The sequence below is a fragment of the Acipenser ruthenus genome, chromosome 19, assembly GCF_902713425.1.
Source record: "Acipenser ruthenus chromosome 19, fAciRut3.2 maternal haplotype, whole genome shotgun sequence".
NCBI classification, from domain to species: domain Eukaryota; kingdom Metazoa; phylum Chordata; class Actinopteri; order Acipenseriformes; family Acipenseridae; genus Acipenser; species Acipenser ruthenus.
Window position 1 is genome coordinate 24,504,855 of NC_081207.1, and position 17,893 is coordinate 24,522,747.

General features: G+C 38.8%; 1 protein-coding gene across 1 annotated transcript in view; it reads left to right on the forward strand.

Moving 5' to 3' along the window:
- LOC117424243 (copine-7-like) overlaps nucleotides 1–16,980 on the forward strand; it is a 29,013-nt gene extending 12,033 nt beyond the window's left edge. The window contains exons 4-16 of the mRNA XM_034040420.2: nucleotides 1,711–1,785; nucleotides 3,343–3,417; nucleotides 5,522–5,605; nucleotides 5,721–5,810; nucleotides 6,232–6,330; nucleotides 6,571–6,657; nucleotides 7,016–7,075; nucleotides 7,717–7,850; nucleotides 13,637–13,691; nucleotides 14,278–14,329; nucleotides 14,621–14,754; nucleotides 15,229–15,465; nucleotides 16,347–16,980. Of these exons, the coding sequence (XP_033896311.1) occupies nucleotides 1,711–1,785; nucleotides 3,343–3,417; nucleotides 5,522–5,605; nucleotides 5,721–5,810; nucleotides 6,232–6,330; nucleotides 6,571–6,657; nucleotides 7,016–7,075; nucleotides 7,717–7,850; nucleotides 13,637–13,691; nucleotides 14,278–14,329; nucleotides 14,621–14,754; nucleotides 15,229–15,465; nucleotides 16,347–16,484 (1,320 nt within the window). The 3' untranslated portion in view covers nucleotides 16,485–16,980. The remainder of the gene's footprint in view (nucleotides 1–1,710; nucleotides 1,786–3,342; nucleotides 3,418–5,521; nucleotides 5,606–5,720; nucleotides 5,811–6,231; nucleotides 6,331–6,570; nucleotides 6,658–7,015; nucleotides 7,076–7,716; nucleotides 7,851–13,636; nucleotides 13,692–14,277; nucleotides 14,330–14,620; nucleotides 14,755–15,228; nucleotides 15,466–16,346) is intronic.
- Nucleotides 16,981–17,893: the final 913 nt, after the last annotated feature.

A 17,893-nucleotide genomic window follows, 5' to 3' on the forward strand; every position in this document is an offset into this window, starting at 1 on the left:
CTGTAACTATATTTTGCCCCCCTCAAAAACAGTTCCTTTCTCCACCACTGGTTTTCCTGTATGCGTTGACAAAGAGTTGTCAGCGCGTAGCATGCACCAGGAAGACACAAGGGCCAAAGCCACGGTGGGCGAGTTGAAGGCAGACAGCAAAACACAGTAGAAACAGATGGGGAGAACACTCTGTTGTTTGTTTACAAGGCCCGACACCAAGGTGGGCGGCCTACACAGCCGACGAGGTCTACTCTACAGCGGGATGAAGCAACAGAGCCCAGTGGAGGACTACATGGCTGGATGGCTGTAGTAACAACCACGCTGCAGCTAATCCACAGCACAACCTTGAAAACAGGGCAGTGCGGTCTATCAAGAGACAGGGGATGTGCAGCAGCAGCCAAACAACAAGGCCCATACCAGCTGCCAGATGGCTGGGGGAATCACCCGACAGCGGGGATGTGGCAAGGCCTAGCCCCGTGGAGGAACTGTATTCTCCCAAGTAAGAAATAGACAATCAATCATGGGGTGACTGCACAGCCAGTCACTCACACACAACAGACAGTAAAAAGCAGAGCAGCCTACAACGCAAGCGAGGAGGCTGCAGAAAGACAGAATAAGAAAAGACTCAAATAAGAGAGTCTGTGATTCCAGGAAAGCGACAAGCCGGCTTTCAGTATGAATGAAAGGGAATTACAACATTACTCAGAAGCTCTTTTCTATCAACACGCTCAGCTAGACATAGAGGTCTTACCGTACTGTCTTGAGAATGAAAAAGAGAAATGGCTTCCTCAGGATGACGGCTTTAATCTCTCGGTGGGCTACATCCCATGAAGGAGCCTATCGGGAGCTCTGGTATAGAGAGCTTAGCAATACCTACCTAATGGGCAGGCATAACCCATACATAATGTCGTTGGCGGTCATCTTTGAATTGAAAGGGAACTGGTATTTTATTATTTCAGGTAAAAGGTTGATACAAAGTGCAAAGGGCATTCTGTGGCCAACATAGATTCACCATTTGCTTCAGTACCTAGTCTTTCTGCATTCAGGGTACCACTGTACTGTGGGATGGTGGGACAGGGCATAGGCCCTGCACAAGCAACATGTGTGTTTTGTGGCTGCCTTTGCACAGCCACATGTTAATTAAAGTGGAATGTGGCCAGGTGGTGATTGATTTAATGTTTTCCCACTCACCCTGGCAATGCTCTATATAAAAGGAAATTAAATGTTTTTGTGTGGAGATAGCAGGGCTGAGAGCAGGGTTGAAAGCAGAAGGTTTAAACCTTTTATTTGTTTGTGTTCAATAATAGTGTGCCAAGGTGCTTTAAACTGTAGTTTCTGAGTCTGGTGATTTCTGCAGCTGACCAGTCTTGACCGCCCACCACTATGCCACAGATGGTTTGTTAATTACAAACTTGGATCTCATCTGAAGTAAAACACTGATGATTGTACTTTGCAGCTAGATGTTCAATGGTTGGTGTTGATGCTGCCAACACTGAAGAATCTGCTGTCTCCAGAATCTGATAGCCACTTGGAAATGAAATATGAGCCCATCATTTTCAAACAGATGAGAACTTGCGCTGCCTTGTTTATGTCACTTCTGTCATCAGATTATATTCCATTATTTCTTCAATGATAGTCAAGGAAGTTCTAAACCAGGCTTTTAAAAACACGGTACAGCAGTACCATCATGACAATGACTTGTGATTTGTTTCCCCGCAGATAGTGGCCCAGAAGAGAATGACAAAGCCCCTCTTTCTGAAATATGGGAAATACGCTGGGAAATCCACTATAACGGTAGGCATAATGTTGTTCACATAGATGCAATAAAATTGCAATTCCGCACGTCTAGCCAAATTCTAAAAGTATTCTGTAGTACTGGATAAAAATATATTGGTATATACTGTAATTTTCATAGTCTAAAGAATGTCTGCTATAGAATATATGGGCTGCACCCTGTATCTGTATTTTATTATTTATTTCTTAACAGACGCCCTTATCCAGGGTGACTTACAATTGTTACAAGATATTACATTATTTTTTTTTTTACATACAATTACCCATTTATACAGTTGGATTTTTACTGGAGCAATCTAGGTAAAGTACCTTGCTCAAGGGTACAGCAGCAGTGTCCCCAACCGGGGATTAAACCCACAACCCTCCAGTCAAGAGTCCAGAGCCCTGACCAGTACTCCACACTGCTGTATTTGTATATTATGGTGTTTTTGCTTGGATTGTAGACCAGAGGCATATTGAAAGGCATGAACCTTTAACATGGCAGCACACTTTCATATGGTTTTCAACCCTCCAGCCAAGATTCAACTAGGAGATAGGGTCAGTGGGTTCCTGACTCTCTGTTATATTGGATCATTTATACTGTATATACATACAGTATATATATATATATATAGTCCAAGGCATTTCTGATTCAAAAGCAAACATTGGCAGGTATTTCATTCTGAGGGAACCGCAATAAAGTGCAAGGACTCTTGCTCTCTGTACTCCTTATCACATGTGTCATTATGAGAATGAAATGGGACAATGCAATCGGTGGGAGGACTGTAAAGCAGCGCATGTGAGGTTCTCCACATGATAAGCAGAGGCAGGAGCTTTAACAGCAATGCTGAGAGTCAAGTGTAAGCTCAAATCTGCTCTTTGATGATAAGATGACAGTTAGCTGGGCCAGGACGTGGACCTGGAATATTTCTCAAAAATTCTTAAAGCATTACGCTCATAAAAAGATCTAGCAGTCTCAGTTTAATCCAGTCGCTCTAAATACTGCCTATGTTTCTGGATAGTGAAAATAGCTCCCTGCAACAGTGTCTTTTAAAAGAATATCCAGGACTTTAAACCCTCCAGAAATAAAGTTTCAAGCTAAAAAGGCATTCGCTGAAATGTTTGTCAGAACAATAGATTGATCACTTTCCCTGTAAATTGCCTGCTTTCCTCAAGTCTTCTGTTATTGTGAAAGTTTCTTAGATTGAATGATTGAGTGTTTGAAGTCCGGAATGAAGGAAAGAAAGATTTAATCATGGAGATTGCGAGGGGCTGGAACTGATTTCTGGTTGGTGGTGGGGTTTCAGTAAGAATTTACAGCTTGTTTCATTAAGGTCTGAAGAGTATGCAAAGTGTATTGGCTAGAATCCCCACAGCATTCACTGTTAATTCATTCTAGGGGATCTGTAATAACCTCCTTCCTCTTTCAAATCTTATTTATTATTATTATTATTATTATTATTATTATTATTATTATTATTATTATTATTATTATTATTATTGTAATATTACAATAGCACCGATTCTGAATGCGGCTGTGTTGGACAGCTGTTATGAGGCTTTTGTGTTTATCTCTAGATTATTGCAGAAGAAATTTCTGGAAACAATGGTTACGCTGAGCTTTCCTTCTGTGCAAAGAAGCTGGATGATAAGGTATGTTTTCTAGTAATCTGGGTTAAGAGGCTAGCTGAGTTAGCAAACTTATTCCTTTTAATGCAAAACTCTCCCTTTCTAGGTTTGTGCATTACTTTCTTGTCACAGTGAGGTATGAGAGTTAAACTAAAAGCCTAATGTAGGAACAAACACACACATACACGTGTTTGTATGGCTCTTTGTGGGGGTGGGGTGGTGACGACACTACACATTACACAATTGACTCCAAAGATCTTCAGCACACTAAAAAGATCTCAGATGATGATGATGATGATGATGATGATGATGATGATGATGATGATGATGATGATGATGATGATAGTGGTAAGAAGAGATTTAGAAATACTAAAATAAATTTAAGTTTAACCACAAAAAATGAAACTTTCCTCAGTCTTGCACCCAGCCGTGAGTTTGAGAACATCCCTTGTTTAGGTATATTATTGAAATGAGCATGTGTCAGGAGTTGGAACAGCTGGGGGCCCTGCTAAATCTGCTCTAAACTGATTGCACTTATCACAGCATGAGTAAGTCTCACATGAGTCTGTAGGTTTACTAAAATGAGTTATTCATGCTGCTATAAAAGTGAAGCCTTTTTTTTTGTTTTTAACAATGGTCTGAGAGCTCTAACTTCTGGCTCCTGATAATTAAAATATTATGCTTGGGATTTAAATCCCAGTACTGGGTTGAGGTCTTGTATAAGTTTGAAACATCATCACATATACACTGTATATGTAGATCCATGCACGCCCACATTGCACACAGCGAAGAAAGTGAAACTGTACATGGCTGCCCTGAAGCTTTGTTTCTATGCACTCTGTTCACCTTCACATCAACACATATACACACTGTATCCAAACACACACACACACACACACACACACTTTTGCACGCTCCCACGCACACGATGAAGCCCATGAACTGCATGGCTGCCCTGAGCTCTGCATCTGTTTGCTTACACCCTACAGTCTCCACTTAGAGGGTTTGCCAAGGCAGCAATTACGCAATTGATGAGGAACTGTTAGTTTGCTAACATGAATCATTTAAAACACAGCACTTTCAACAGAACCACTGGAATTGTACTTCTCAAAGCGTGGCACACATTAATCATTAAAAAGGTGGCATCACAATAATATTTTATTATTTATGACATTTGAATATTTTTTAAATAACAGATGCCTTGTCATATTTCATTAGGAGAATAATTAAAGGTGTCAGATGTACCTCTTTTTAAAGAACTCGCAGCATGTCATTTTAAAATAAAATACACATTTACATCATTCATTAATGATTATTTACAGGAGCAATCAAGTGATACGGTAGAAAAATAGCCTCTATAAACTCCTCAAAGTACTAGTACTGTATGCAAGACTGTATTGTACAGGCAGCACATGTATAAATTAAGCACTTCATTAAAATAAAAATATATTCCTATGGTTCTAGGCCAGGGATCTGGTGTTAACAATCACACTTCTAAATCGGGCAGCTGTGATGTCATTGGCAAGTAGTTGCCGTGACAACAGGACGGGGGCTACCTGCGTTTCCATCTGTCATGCCCCTGTGGAGACACATCACACTAAAAAACTTTAAGATGGAGCCTTTTAAAAGGGCTTTTATTAAAACTATAGTTCTGACACTCAGAAGCACTTGTGTCGCCCTTATATATCATTTGGGATTAAGCTTCAGTTTGGCATCACAAATTAAGTGCTGCACTTGGGAGATAGAAGCACAAAAGTGTATATTGATAATGCATGGTAAAATGAAAATGTAGTAATTTCATCTTTGAATACTTCTTCTCTTTTATTGAGCTACTGAGGTTTCATTTCCCAGTCTGTTTATCCTACCAAAACTCTGTAAATGTAAGGGTAAGGGTAACCTCAGTCTTTGGTGCTGGATTAAAAGTGAGGCTCAACGGGAGATTAATACTTGCTCCCTGGGAAGTGAACAGGGGCAGAAAACAATCATACTAATACTAGTGTTATGGCAGCACAAAGTGTCAAAGTGAAATCATTGGAACTGCAGAGTGCTCAGTGAGGTGGTGCTGGGTGTGTCTGGATGATTCCAGAATGCTCAGTGATCTGTGAATGTGTCTTTGTGTGTATTGCAGGATCTCTTCAGTAAGTCGGATCCCTTCCTAGAGATTTACCGGATCAATGAAGATGAGAGCGAGCAGCTTGTCCACAGAACTGAGGTGAGCTACCCATCTACACTAATGAACTGATGCAGGTCTCGTAAACTGCAGTCAGTAACATGAAGCATCCCCAAAAGTGCTGGCTCATTTCTCTGTTGCCATGTTCTGTTTGCAGGTTATCAAGAATAACCTGAACCCTGTCTGGGACTCCTTTAAAGTCTCGCTGAGCTCACTGTGCAGCTGCGACGAGAACAAGAAATTGAAGGTAAGCCTTCTGAAGCTGTCCCTGGACTTAATGGCTAGTGAATCATCTCCACATTCCACATACAGCCTCAGTTTAAATAGGGAATTGCTTCCTCACTGCCACACACACATGCTTCCATGTTATACTACTGTGGTCACTTCATCTGCTCTGCCAAATTCTTAATTATGTAAAGCCTTGTCAGATGTTTAAGTGCCTGAAAAGCACTGCTGGAAACTGGTAAATGAAAGTCTTTTTGATGCCCACAGTAAAGCATTAAACATCTGGAATTGCTTCAAAATTTGTGACAGTTATGCAGGGAGCTACAATAAGAATGTTGGCTTTGACAAGGCCATATCTGACAAATAGACATTATTCTTATTAGTATGGATATTGTAATGCTTAGTTGACCTGCCTGTGTGTTTCTGTCGCACTTCTCCCACAGTGTTTGGTGTGGGATTATGACTCCAGGGGAAAGCATGACTTCATCGGGGAGTTTTACACCACTTTCGGGGAAATGCAGAAAATTGTGGGTGGCGACACGGTTAGTAAGAGTGTTATTTAATGCATGCACAGTCATTTGGGTTTCTGTGAGGTGTGAAAAGGCAATCCTGGTAAAGTGAAAGGGTAGGGAACTTCTCCTTAAAGCTCTGCTAGTGCATTCCAATCCTAACCTGAACACCTCCTGCCTGCCTTTCTCAAACTGATCCTACCAATTGTGCAGAATTCCTGACTTTTGGATGGAAAATTTGAAATACATGTTTCTTTCTTTTCATATACAAAGGTCAGCTGGGACTGTGTAAACCCCAAGTACAAAATCAAGAAGAAGAATTACAAGAACTCTGGAGTGGTAATTCTGAGCGAACTCAAAGTAAGAGGGAGAGTCATGCCAATAAATCCTAGCAGTGTCTACTAACAAGGCCAATATGGAAATGTCATTCTAATGGCCTTTATAATTATTAGGTGATTACAAAGTAGGTTAGCAAACCAGTATTAAACATACATGGCAAGACTACACCAGGAGACGCAAATACAGCTCTTTGTTATCTGAGAGTTCACACTGTGGTGCTTTTTTCAGAAGCGTTTAGTGTCAATTACATGTGCATTGTAAAAGAAAATGTAAGATCAATAAACTATTTAAATCCTTATTTTCAGGCTGAAAAACAATTGCTGGCATTTTTTTAAATGAATGTGTTTTTAAGCATGCTTCCTTGACTGTTTTCCTGCAGCTTCACAGAGTGCACTCTTTCTTGGATTTCATCATGGGGGGATGCCAGATACACTTCACAGTAAGTTAGAATATGTTTTTGGTAATGTAAACAAACTGGAATGTCAATGAGTATAGAGGGAGTACAGTACAGAGAAGGATATACTATGGACTTATTTTTTTTTCTTTTTCCGTGTGGATTTTATTACACTTCATAATTCTACTTGCAGCACATGTAGATTTAGAATGATCAAATATTACTAGTTCTACCAAGCTATACTTCTGTGTGCATTTGAGATACAAACACAGTTGCATTTAATCAAAATTCAGTGTAATGTGGAACTGTTTTACGGTAAACTTATTACACTTATGAAGGTATTAATATTTGTCTTGATATTGTGGATGAGTTTGTTGCTTTACCATGCTTGCCTACGCTCTACTGTGCATTTGCTGTTTTTGTTACAATTATATGCTATGCAGTAAACTTTTAGAAGGCTAAAAACATAAATAGACAAGGCAGCAGCACAATTTGGAATACATATTGCTTAGTGGTCCTGGTATAGAATACGGTACTGCAATAGATTACCAGTGTGTTTGTTCATTCATTTGTGAAATCATGTGGTCATAGGAACATGTCTATGAAACCGTGGGGATTCCAGTTGCCAGGTTACTTCATATAGAAGCATCAGAATGGTACAGTAAATGTATTTTTGTGTGTTTCAGGTAGCTATTGATTTCACTGCCTCCAATGGAGATCCTCGTAACAGCTGCTCACTCCATTACATCAACCCCTACCAGCCCAATGAGTATCTGAAAGCCTTGGTTGCAGTAGGAGAGATCTGCCAGGACTATGACAGGTATCTATTATTCATCAAATAGGCTTGTTAATCTGTGTCGTGTATGTAAGTGCCTTGGGAGCACACACTGCTGTACCAGTATGTGCAAGTGTGCGGCGTTCCCATTTCCTGCCTCTTTTATTATCTTATCTATAATCAACACCTTTTATCGTAGTTGATCTACAAGCGAGTGTTACAGTTTAGCATTAAAGCAACTCGGCACTGTTGCAGCATCCTTGTCCTCCATGTTACTAGTGTACCTTTTTCATTCAGTTTCAGTAAAGCAAGGCACTGCATGTGTTAAGTACAGTAGGGACTCTCTCTGTTCTTCCTGTTTAAGCTAGTAACCACTAACACACCATCAGTCAGATCGTTTTCAATGTTTTGTCCAGTGTTAATAAACAGCACAGTTCTGCTCAGATTAGATGAAGAGCAGTAGCTGTTTTTCTTTCTGCCCCAGTTGCAGTGCCTCTTTAGAGCCAGAGATAATCGGCTCTGGTTCTTCGGTCCTCGGCAGTGCTTTGTGAGATCCTGTCTCAGCTCTGGGCATGGAAACACCACATATGCTGTCAAGCTGATTGCTTTGTCATTAGCAGGGGTTCACTACCAAGTGCCAGTACAGGGAAGAGGAAAAAGCAGCTCTGTATCCTTTATAATGTGCATTGTACTCCTTTTTATCATTGTTTTATTTGGGTCTCAATTATCAATAGTTCAAACAAACATGCAGTCATAAACATTACGGTTAAACTATAAGAAAAAGTAAGTGACTCCATCAGTGTACTTACACTGAACTACTCCAATTAAAAACCTTTTAAAGCGCTGTTTAGTATTGACTTTTTTTGTAGTACATTGTAATCACTCATTTATTGTAATCAATATACTCTATAATGAAAGCACTAAATACAGGCAGTGAGCAAGCCGTGTCTGCAGGAACAATGTGCGTTGGGGTTTGAAACCCATCTCTTCCTCTTAAAGAGCACCCACTCAGTAAAATGGGCATTACCATCATTTTGACATTAAAAAAAAAATGGTAAATGAAGGACTTGTTATGTGGTCAAAACTACTGACCGATAAATGACAGTTGAATTCTGCAGTATTGTACATAGAGTAATGCATAGTAAAATGACTGCCAATTAACTTCCAGTTACTTTTCTAAATGGTTACTGAGGGTATGGCCACAGAGATTTCTAATAAAGTGGCCAAATTCACAAGAGATATTGATAGGTATTGTTTTGAAGTTATATATATAAAAAATGTATGGCTTTAACTTTTCAGTTTTTATTTTCCAAATCTCTAACTGCCTTTTTAAATGTTAATTTGTGGTAAGAAGTCTCTGCATCATAATAAAGAGAAAACTACTAACTGGGTTTAAGATTATTTTTCTTTGCTACAAATCAAGGAGATTCTAAATAATGGACGTGCTATCAGCATACACTCCGTACTGAGTATTTTATGCTGAAAAGAAAATCTGTCAGGAAAATTTTGTTAAACGAGTGAAAATAACACAAGCACAACGATGTAAGAATGAATTGCAATTTAGAATCAGCGATGAGCAATTAACATAAGTCTGTTTAAAATAAAAAATAAGCAAAACAGAATCCGGCTGTCAAGATATGAAGGTAAAAACAAGTGACATTGTTTTGTAATTAACAGCTTTTTCTGAGTTTAATTAGGAAACAGCATCAGTTAAAAATAAGTTTAAAGGGACGGCATGTAATCAAAAATAAAACCCCAAAACATCAAGCCCTATATATAATATATATATTGCATACATATACACTACAGACGTTTTCAGTATCTGTGATTGCAGTAGTTTTGTTCACTAAAGAGGAATGCAGTCCAGTTTGGCAAAGCCTGGTCTGTCCCACTGCTGCCTGTTAGGCAGCCCTGCTGTAACAGGACCAATCGGGGAATACCAAGCTCCTTTCCTACCTGAGGGAATGACCTGGGGGGTGTGTTGGGCGGATATGGTGTGCTGCTTATAGAGAACTAGACGTCTGTTCACATAGTCACAGGAAATGAAAACAAGCTGTCTCCCTCCCTGGCTGAGTGCGTTTTATTGACTGCATCTTCAGTAACGACTCACAGGATACTCCAGTAACACTGGGGAGTGCCAGTGCCGAATGGCAGGGGTGTTCGGGTCTGAATGTAGATACACTTGTGGTGCCTGCCAGCTCCACACCTGACTGCAGCTAATGCCTTGTCCCCTTGTTCACAGAATGTTAGTTAATGTTAATGTTATGATTTTTTCCCCCTTCTGTTTAAAGAAATATTATACTGTGTAATAAGTCATAATTCATCGATTCCATGTCACAATAGATGATTTATGATAGTCTTTAAATTCCACATGCATTTATTAGACTGAAAACCTTAGGTACCCCATGTCAATCACTGCCTGGCAGCTGCCAATCACATCAAAAACAAACACTAATTACAGTTTTTGAAACCTCAGCCTCCTAGGGTCCTGGTACATGTAAGTAAGGAAGCCACGTACTTGTACAAATCATAGTGTTGTATATATATTTCAAAATATATACATACACATGGATTAGACCTTTATAAACAGAAATGAAAGCGGGTTATTGAAGGGATTATTCATAGGGTTAAGGCCTTAACAGGGAAGATACAGTATGTAAAACACACTCTAATACGAAATGTACAAAAATATTATCACTATGACTTTTTGTATAATGGAACAAACATTAGTAAATTAATATTAATAATACTTCAAAAGGGACCGAGCATAAGTCTGTAGAGTTTACTTTTTCCCCAAGAGAATAAAAACAAAAGAGCTAAATGGACCAGAGTCAAAGAAAAAAAAAAAAAAAGCCTACCCATAATGGGCTTGTGAGAATGTTGTTATACTACTGAGAGATAAGACATGTTTTTACAGCCTTGGTTATGAAAGGAACTGTTTAAAGAGGCTATAACGTGAGGTATTTAACCTGAAGGCAGGCTAATAAAGAACTGAGCATCAGCAAGCTAACAGGGCTTTATTTCAATTATATATGTCTTGCTTTTGGTATCACAGCCATGAGATTATTCTAAAAGGATAGAATATTGAGACTGTCTGTGATAATGGAACTTGAATTGCAAAGAAACATAAGGCAACTACACTTTACTGTGCAATTTCAGGTCCGTTATTTAAAGGTTTTAAAGAATATAATACTGTATATACCTTTGATATATACTTTTTTAAATGTATGCACTAATTTATGTATGGTGCAAACGATTGTCAGCAGAAAGCAAGCTGTATAAATCCATACAGAAAATCAAAAGCACTGATGTAATGCGTTCAGTCCAGATAATAAAAATAAAAGTTGAGAAGAATCTTGACCCAGCACCACCACATCTACCCTTAGGAGCCATAACTCACCTGCATTTCAGAAATGATCCAAATAAATTCCTTTGAGGAAAAGCTCAGTGAGACGATTTATTTATTTATAAATTTATTTATTAGTCTCTGCATAGCCAGGAATGTGCTTGTGAATGCACTGCATTGTGGCCAATATCACAAAAGCCCACCTATGGCTTGCATAAGGCTGTTCCCAGCCTTTATGAAGGTAGGACTGCCATTGCTCTTAGGAACAGGTTCGTATTGCTTCAGTCTAGGGTGGCACAGTTTGCTGTGTTTACTTCAGGGATAGTTGAAAGAACAGGTAGACAAGGACTACTTCACAATAATATACATATATAGTTTACAGTACATCCAAAAGTTGTAATTTTATTGATGTTCTGGGTCATTCATGTCACCAGAACCTAGAGGTGAAAGCCGATACCAAGGTCATTTTATAGTTCAAAATGATTAAGCTAACATCATTTTATCTTTGTATTTACGCAAAATACCTCAGGTCCCGTTCACGTGACTTAGGATGACAGAGCGTGTGATCGCCATGGTAACCGTCACAAGTTAAATCGGTGACATTTAGCTATTCGGTGCAGGAAGAAGCATACCTGGAAAAAAAAATGAAAAAAAAACAAAAACAACAACAACAAAAAAAACCCTATTCCTCACAGTGGAAACTCTTGCAGCGTTTGTAAACTGAACTCTTAGTGGCCTGAATTGAGTGAATACCTACATAAGAGAAAGGCATACAACTATTCCACATTATTAATTGGTAGAATGATAGACTGTGATACGATGCTCCTTCTAATTGCTTTTAAAAAGGAAAATATAAACAGAAAAACAGCCTTGAGTTGCTTCGTAATCAAAACAAACTATACAAGGTAACAGCACTTGGAAGTAAACATTCCGCCTGTAGTTTGGTTCATATTCTGAGGAAACAAGTTGAGCAAAAACAACCTTCATTTTTTGATACAGTAAAATTGTGAAATTGTCGCTGTTTTGCGATTGCATCGACTTTTTAAAAGTACAAAACTGCATTGGTGTGCTCAGCAAGATAACAGCAGAGTAATTGTTTAAGTTGTGTTAGTGCCATTCAAAAATAATTGGGGCGGGGGGTGGCGGAGGGCAGGACTGAACAATAATACAGTACCGGTAAGAAGTTAAACTTACTTTCACCTCTGACCCCAAAGATTTGTTTTGTATGCGTTTCTTTTTTTCTGCTGCAATTTTCTGACCTTGTTCTACAGAGAAAATTTGAAATCTAGAGGCTGCTGTTTATTTAGTTGCCGTCTTCGAAGACCACAGTCTTTAGGCAACGTGCTGTCAGTATTAATGCTTGTTTCGATCCTCTCATCTCCAGGCTATTAAGGCTGATTTAGCTCCTATGTGAACTGCAGAATCTTCCTCTGGTATTGACTATTCAGTGCATCTGTTTTAGTTTTTTTCTATCGTTTCTTTTAATCCTGTGCATTGATGCCTTCAGTGAGCCTAGCATGAGCCCGTCATCTCTTTGATCCATCCCCTTATTTCCCTGTCTATTTTCCTCTCTTGCTGTCCTCTCTCTCTCTCTTCTTCCAATCTTCACAGCAAAAATACCATTGTGATACATTACAATACCAATGTATTGCTCTGAAGAATCCCAAGTAGAAGCAGACACAGACAACAACTGTTTCCTCTTTAGCTAAAAACTTAATTGATTCAAGCCCTATGCCTTTTTATTAACTTATACTCCTGAACCCTGTTAAAAACCAATAAAACAAAATAATTTTCTAAATAAAAAAAGGGCTGATAATATATAAATTTCTGCCCAGTTGGGAGAAATGAATTGACATTTTATGGCCGACATTAAGTGCTCTGGGGGAAAATAAAGTGAATCTTTTAATTAGAGTCATCATTGTAAAAAAAAAAATAAATTAAATAGCTTGATATTGCCCAATTATGCAAATAATCCACTCACTTTAATTGAAGCTTCAGCTCTTCAGAAACACCGCAGCAGAGTGAATGACTATCTCAGACGATAAATGCAAAGATGTTCTTTCATTTTTATCTCTCCTTTGCCAGTGTATTGATGCATGTGTACTTTCAATACGTTGTGTGTCAAATTTTAGTTTAAGTGTGACTGTAGTATGCAAGTCACGATGGACAAGGATCTGAGAGACTTTGATAGTGATAGTTGGTGTGTCCTTGGCCCATGTGTTTTTCTTACCCAAGACTATAATGGCTGCTGTTTCACAAGATGTTTTCTCAAACGTGATGACTGTACAAGTATTCAAAACATATTATACATTATAAGTAAAAACAAATTATAGGGAGGTGGGCTGTGGAAATGGTGCTGAAGTTAACTGAGGATAGAAAACACACTTTATAAACCTCAGTTACCACACGTTAACAGATACCTATTTTAAAGTGTGAAATAATGATTGTCCTTACTCATTTGTGTTTATTTTATTTACTCTCCTAGTGACAAGAAGTTTTCTGCTTTGGGCTTTGGCGCTAGAATCCCTCCAAATTATGAGGTAAGCAAAAAAAAAAAAAAAAAAAAAAAAAAGCAAACCTGTTTCTCTCTGAAAACGTCTAGCGATGTTGCCACCGATGTCTTTCATGGACTGGGATTAGGAAATCTTGACTACCTTGAAGAGGTTTCTATCAAGATGTTTTCTAATCACTTTCAATTGTTCATGAAGAACAACCATTTGAATGATCTTTGGAGATTAGTTTCTTATTGTAATGGAGATTAGATTCTCATTTGAATGATCTTTGGAGATTAGTTTCTTATTTGAATGATCTTTGGAGATTAGTTTCTTATTTGAATGATCTTTGGAGATTAGTTTCTTATTTGAATGATTTTTGGAGATTAGTTTCTTATTTGAATCATCTTTGGAGAGTAGTTTCTTATTCTTTCAGGGGAGTTAGGAATACAGCAGTCTGTTCATTACCTGTTAATGATTAATGGGTTCAAGTCTCCGCTGTAGTCGCTGTGTGAGTGTGAGCAGTAAGAGAGCTAGTGGCTTGTGGGGTTCTACTAAATGCTGGGTTAAATACATCTGGATGGGTATACATCACAAAGCTCTTTGTAATTGTGTTTTATTTCTTCTTGTTTAGGTTTCTCATGACTTTGCAATTAATTTCAACCCAGACGATGATGAATGTGAAGGTAAGATAGCAGAATAAGTTCTAAGGGGGTTGTGCTGCAATTAGTAATGGCACTGATGCTTCATATCCAAGTTTACTGCCACGGTGATGTGATGGTGAATGGTGGTTTCCATTGCCACAGTCTTTGTAAACAACAGTAGTAAGCAGTGGGAATGTTGTAAAGTCCACTGTTTTGTAATATTTTGCACACTTGAGTCCTGTTTCCATCTGACCCTGGAGAAACGCTGCCATGAGTTTTATCTGTAGTTTTTCCATCCCTGGGTCCTTACAGTTTTTGTTTCATTTTCAATAGAAATCCAGGGGGTTGTGGAGGCCTACCAGAGCTGCCTGCCCAAAATCCAGCTGTATGGCCCAACCAACGTGGCCCCCATCATCAACAAGGTGGCAAAACTGGCAGCTGAGGAAGAGAAGAGCAAGGATGCATCTGTGAGTACCTGCCTCCTTCAATTCACCAAGAGACATCTAAATACCCCTTTCAAATCAAACCATTTAAATTGGATCTTATCTGGTGTATTAGTATGTTTTCACACTGAAGATGTTTTTCACTTTTACTTACAGGATAGCGAGGGCTGTTAAAAAAAATAAGTAAATAAATAAATAAATTGATGAATCTTCAATATTAAATGTGATGTTCTGCCATTATTCTATAGAATATTCTACAGTGAAATCAAGTTCAGTTATTATCATTTTTTTAATACAGTATCTTTTAGTTACTGTCAGTGTGTAAATACAACAGACTCACATGCACTGTTAGAGATGTTGGTATACAGATGTCTCTATGAAGTAATCTAAACAGCTGCGGTATTAAGATCAATTAAATTGACCCCTACACATTTAGTGAGACGAGTATCGAAGTGTTAGCCACTTGTGCTGGAGTGTTTTTAACTGGTGTGTTTCCAGCAATACCACATCCTGCTGATCCTGACGGACGGCGTTGTCACTGACATGGCGGACACACGGGAAGCCATCGTGCGGGCCTCCTACCAGCCCATGTCAATCATCATCGTGGGCGTGGGCAATGCAGACTTCACAGACATGCAGATCCTGGACGGCGATGACGGGGTCCTGCGTGCCCCCAAGGGAGAGCCTGTCCTCAGAGACATTGTCCAGTTTGTCCCCTTCAGAGAATTCAAGACGGTGGGTTTATGCAAACAGGTCAATTTGAATTGGCTGTTTTGCGTAACTGCGCAAATACTTGTTTATACATAGATTTCTGTGGTTTAATAAATTGACCTACTTCAGAGTAGAAGTGCATCACAGTGGATATAAGCATGCTTTGGCTGGGATGAGTACAAAGCAAGATGTTACTAAAATATTTATACATTTGTAGTACTATACAACAGAGTGGCAGGTGAACATTTAAAAACTGAAAGTAAAATTGATATAATATAATTCTGAAGATTTTCAATTGAACTAAAATAAACCACCATAGAAACATATGCACATGTGTACACCACTTTGAGGGTTAACTGGTATGCAGTACTTATTAGAACAGGTTTAGTAGTCTTTTCAATACAACATAAATGCAAATACAGATTATAATCTACACTTTAATGTTATTTTACAGTCTGTGCTACCCTATGAGAGAGTAAAAGGTGTAATCATTGTCTCCTGGTTCACTGTTCTCTAGTGCACAGGCACATTTAAAAAGCTATGTGTATCCTTGGTTGTAGTGCAGAGACATAATTTACAATCTCACACATCAAAGCGACTGAGTTCAAAAGGCATTTTTGTTTCATAATTATAATATTCACATTCATTACCTTCAGCAATGCGACCTTGTGTGAAAATAATATTTACAGCTGAGATGGGTTATTTGACAGTCATGGAGTTGTTCACTGATAGCTACAATTTTCCTTCAACCAGCTGTGAGATTTGGATTAAATGCAGTTTCAAAACGTTGTTAAACATTCCTTGGAAATATTAAATATGCATGATCTTTCCAAATTAATGTCATCGGTAATGCTGTCAGTGGTTCTGCAGAGTAAACCTCTATTGTCCTCTATTGTGTCTTGCAGGCCTCCCCAGCAGCCCTGGCAAAGTGTGTGCTGGCAGAGGTGCCCAAACAGGTAGTGGAATATTACAGCCACAAGGCCTTCTCCCCTAAATGCCCAATGATGGATTCGCCAATTTTGCCTGCCAACACCCCCGAATAACTGGTGGGAATACACACCAAAAAACCTAATGTGATTATTGGAAAACAGTTTGGAAGGGTTGGGAGAGGGATGGAGGGGATTAGAGATGGACAGAACTTCATAAAACTGTTTACAACCTAACAGGAAACAACTGTCTACATTCATTCTCCATGACGCCACATTCCGGTGCACAAATTACCTTTGTGTGTGTGTAAATATAATATAACACACAGTCTTATTGGTTATCCTAACTGGTTGTGCCTGCATAGCATGAAGACTTCTAAAGTATTGGTCTTAAATCACTCCCACTTGGTAATGCATGTGGAAAAGCAGGTTCTGTTTTCTCTGTTCCTGAAATACCTCATTGCCTTACAAGTGGACTGTGTTCTTAAAGCAGATACCAATTTTTCTAAGATACTGCAAAACAAAATATTTTCGTCTCTGTTCTTTCTTTTGCTAATCGAAGACCAAGTTTCTGATGGAGCAATTAACCAGGGCAAGGAGTGCAAGCTATGGCTTGGGGGGGCGGGGGGGCGTGGGGGCAGGGGGGGGGGGGGGGGGTTGGAGCCAGAGAGCTTGTTCAGAGTTATTTTCAAGCTGACATTCTCCTACAAAGGAGTGAGGCACGGTATGTACTGAATTCAACTCTGAAGGTCAGATCTGGCAGAAGAAGAATACACAGACAGAATCATTTGAGATTAACCTCTTCAACTCCTGAAGAGTTTGTTTCTGACCTACAGGACAGCTGTCTATAACCTTTACAAAACTTGGTGTGGAAGGTACATGCATGAGTATTTTAGTAGGCTGATGTTCTTTCATTAATGTCTGTGTCAAAAATGGTTAGAGGTTATTGGAGTTCTCTTATTGGCTATATTGGTGGTATATTCTGATATGTTTAAATTTCATTCTATATAATCTCCAATTAAATGTGGTATACACACCATATTGACCCCATCTTTGTAAATCTCAGAACTTGAACTTTGAGCCACACGACTCCTCAAGACCATCACTTTCAATTCAAACACAAAATGTCTCGTTTTCAATCACTCGACAACACCCACAGTAGAGAAATATGCATTAATGATCAACAAAATGAGAATACGTTAAAAAAAAAAAAATGATGTAAAGCTGGTACATTCGTATCTCAGAGAAAATGGATAGGAACAGGAAATTAAAACAAGGTAAAGGCAATCATCCAAATAAAGCTGAAGCACTAACGGATAATGACATAGAACGTCTGTACAGCACTGAAGTTTACAAAATAAATCATGGGCCTCTTCAGTGAGTTACGGGAAAACAATTCCATCTCGGGTTGCTGTGACAGTTTATAAATTACTCGACCTTTGGTCTCGTAATTTATGACGTCACAGAAACCCTAGATGGAATTATTTTCCTGCAACTCACTGAATATATATATATACACACACACA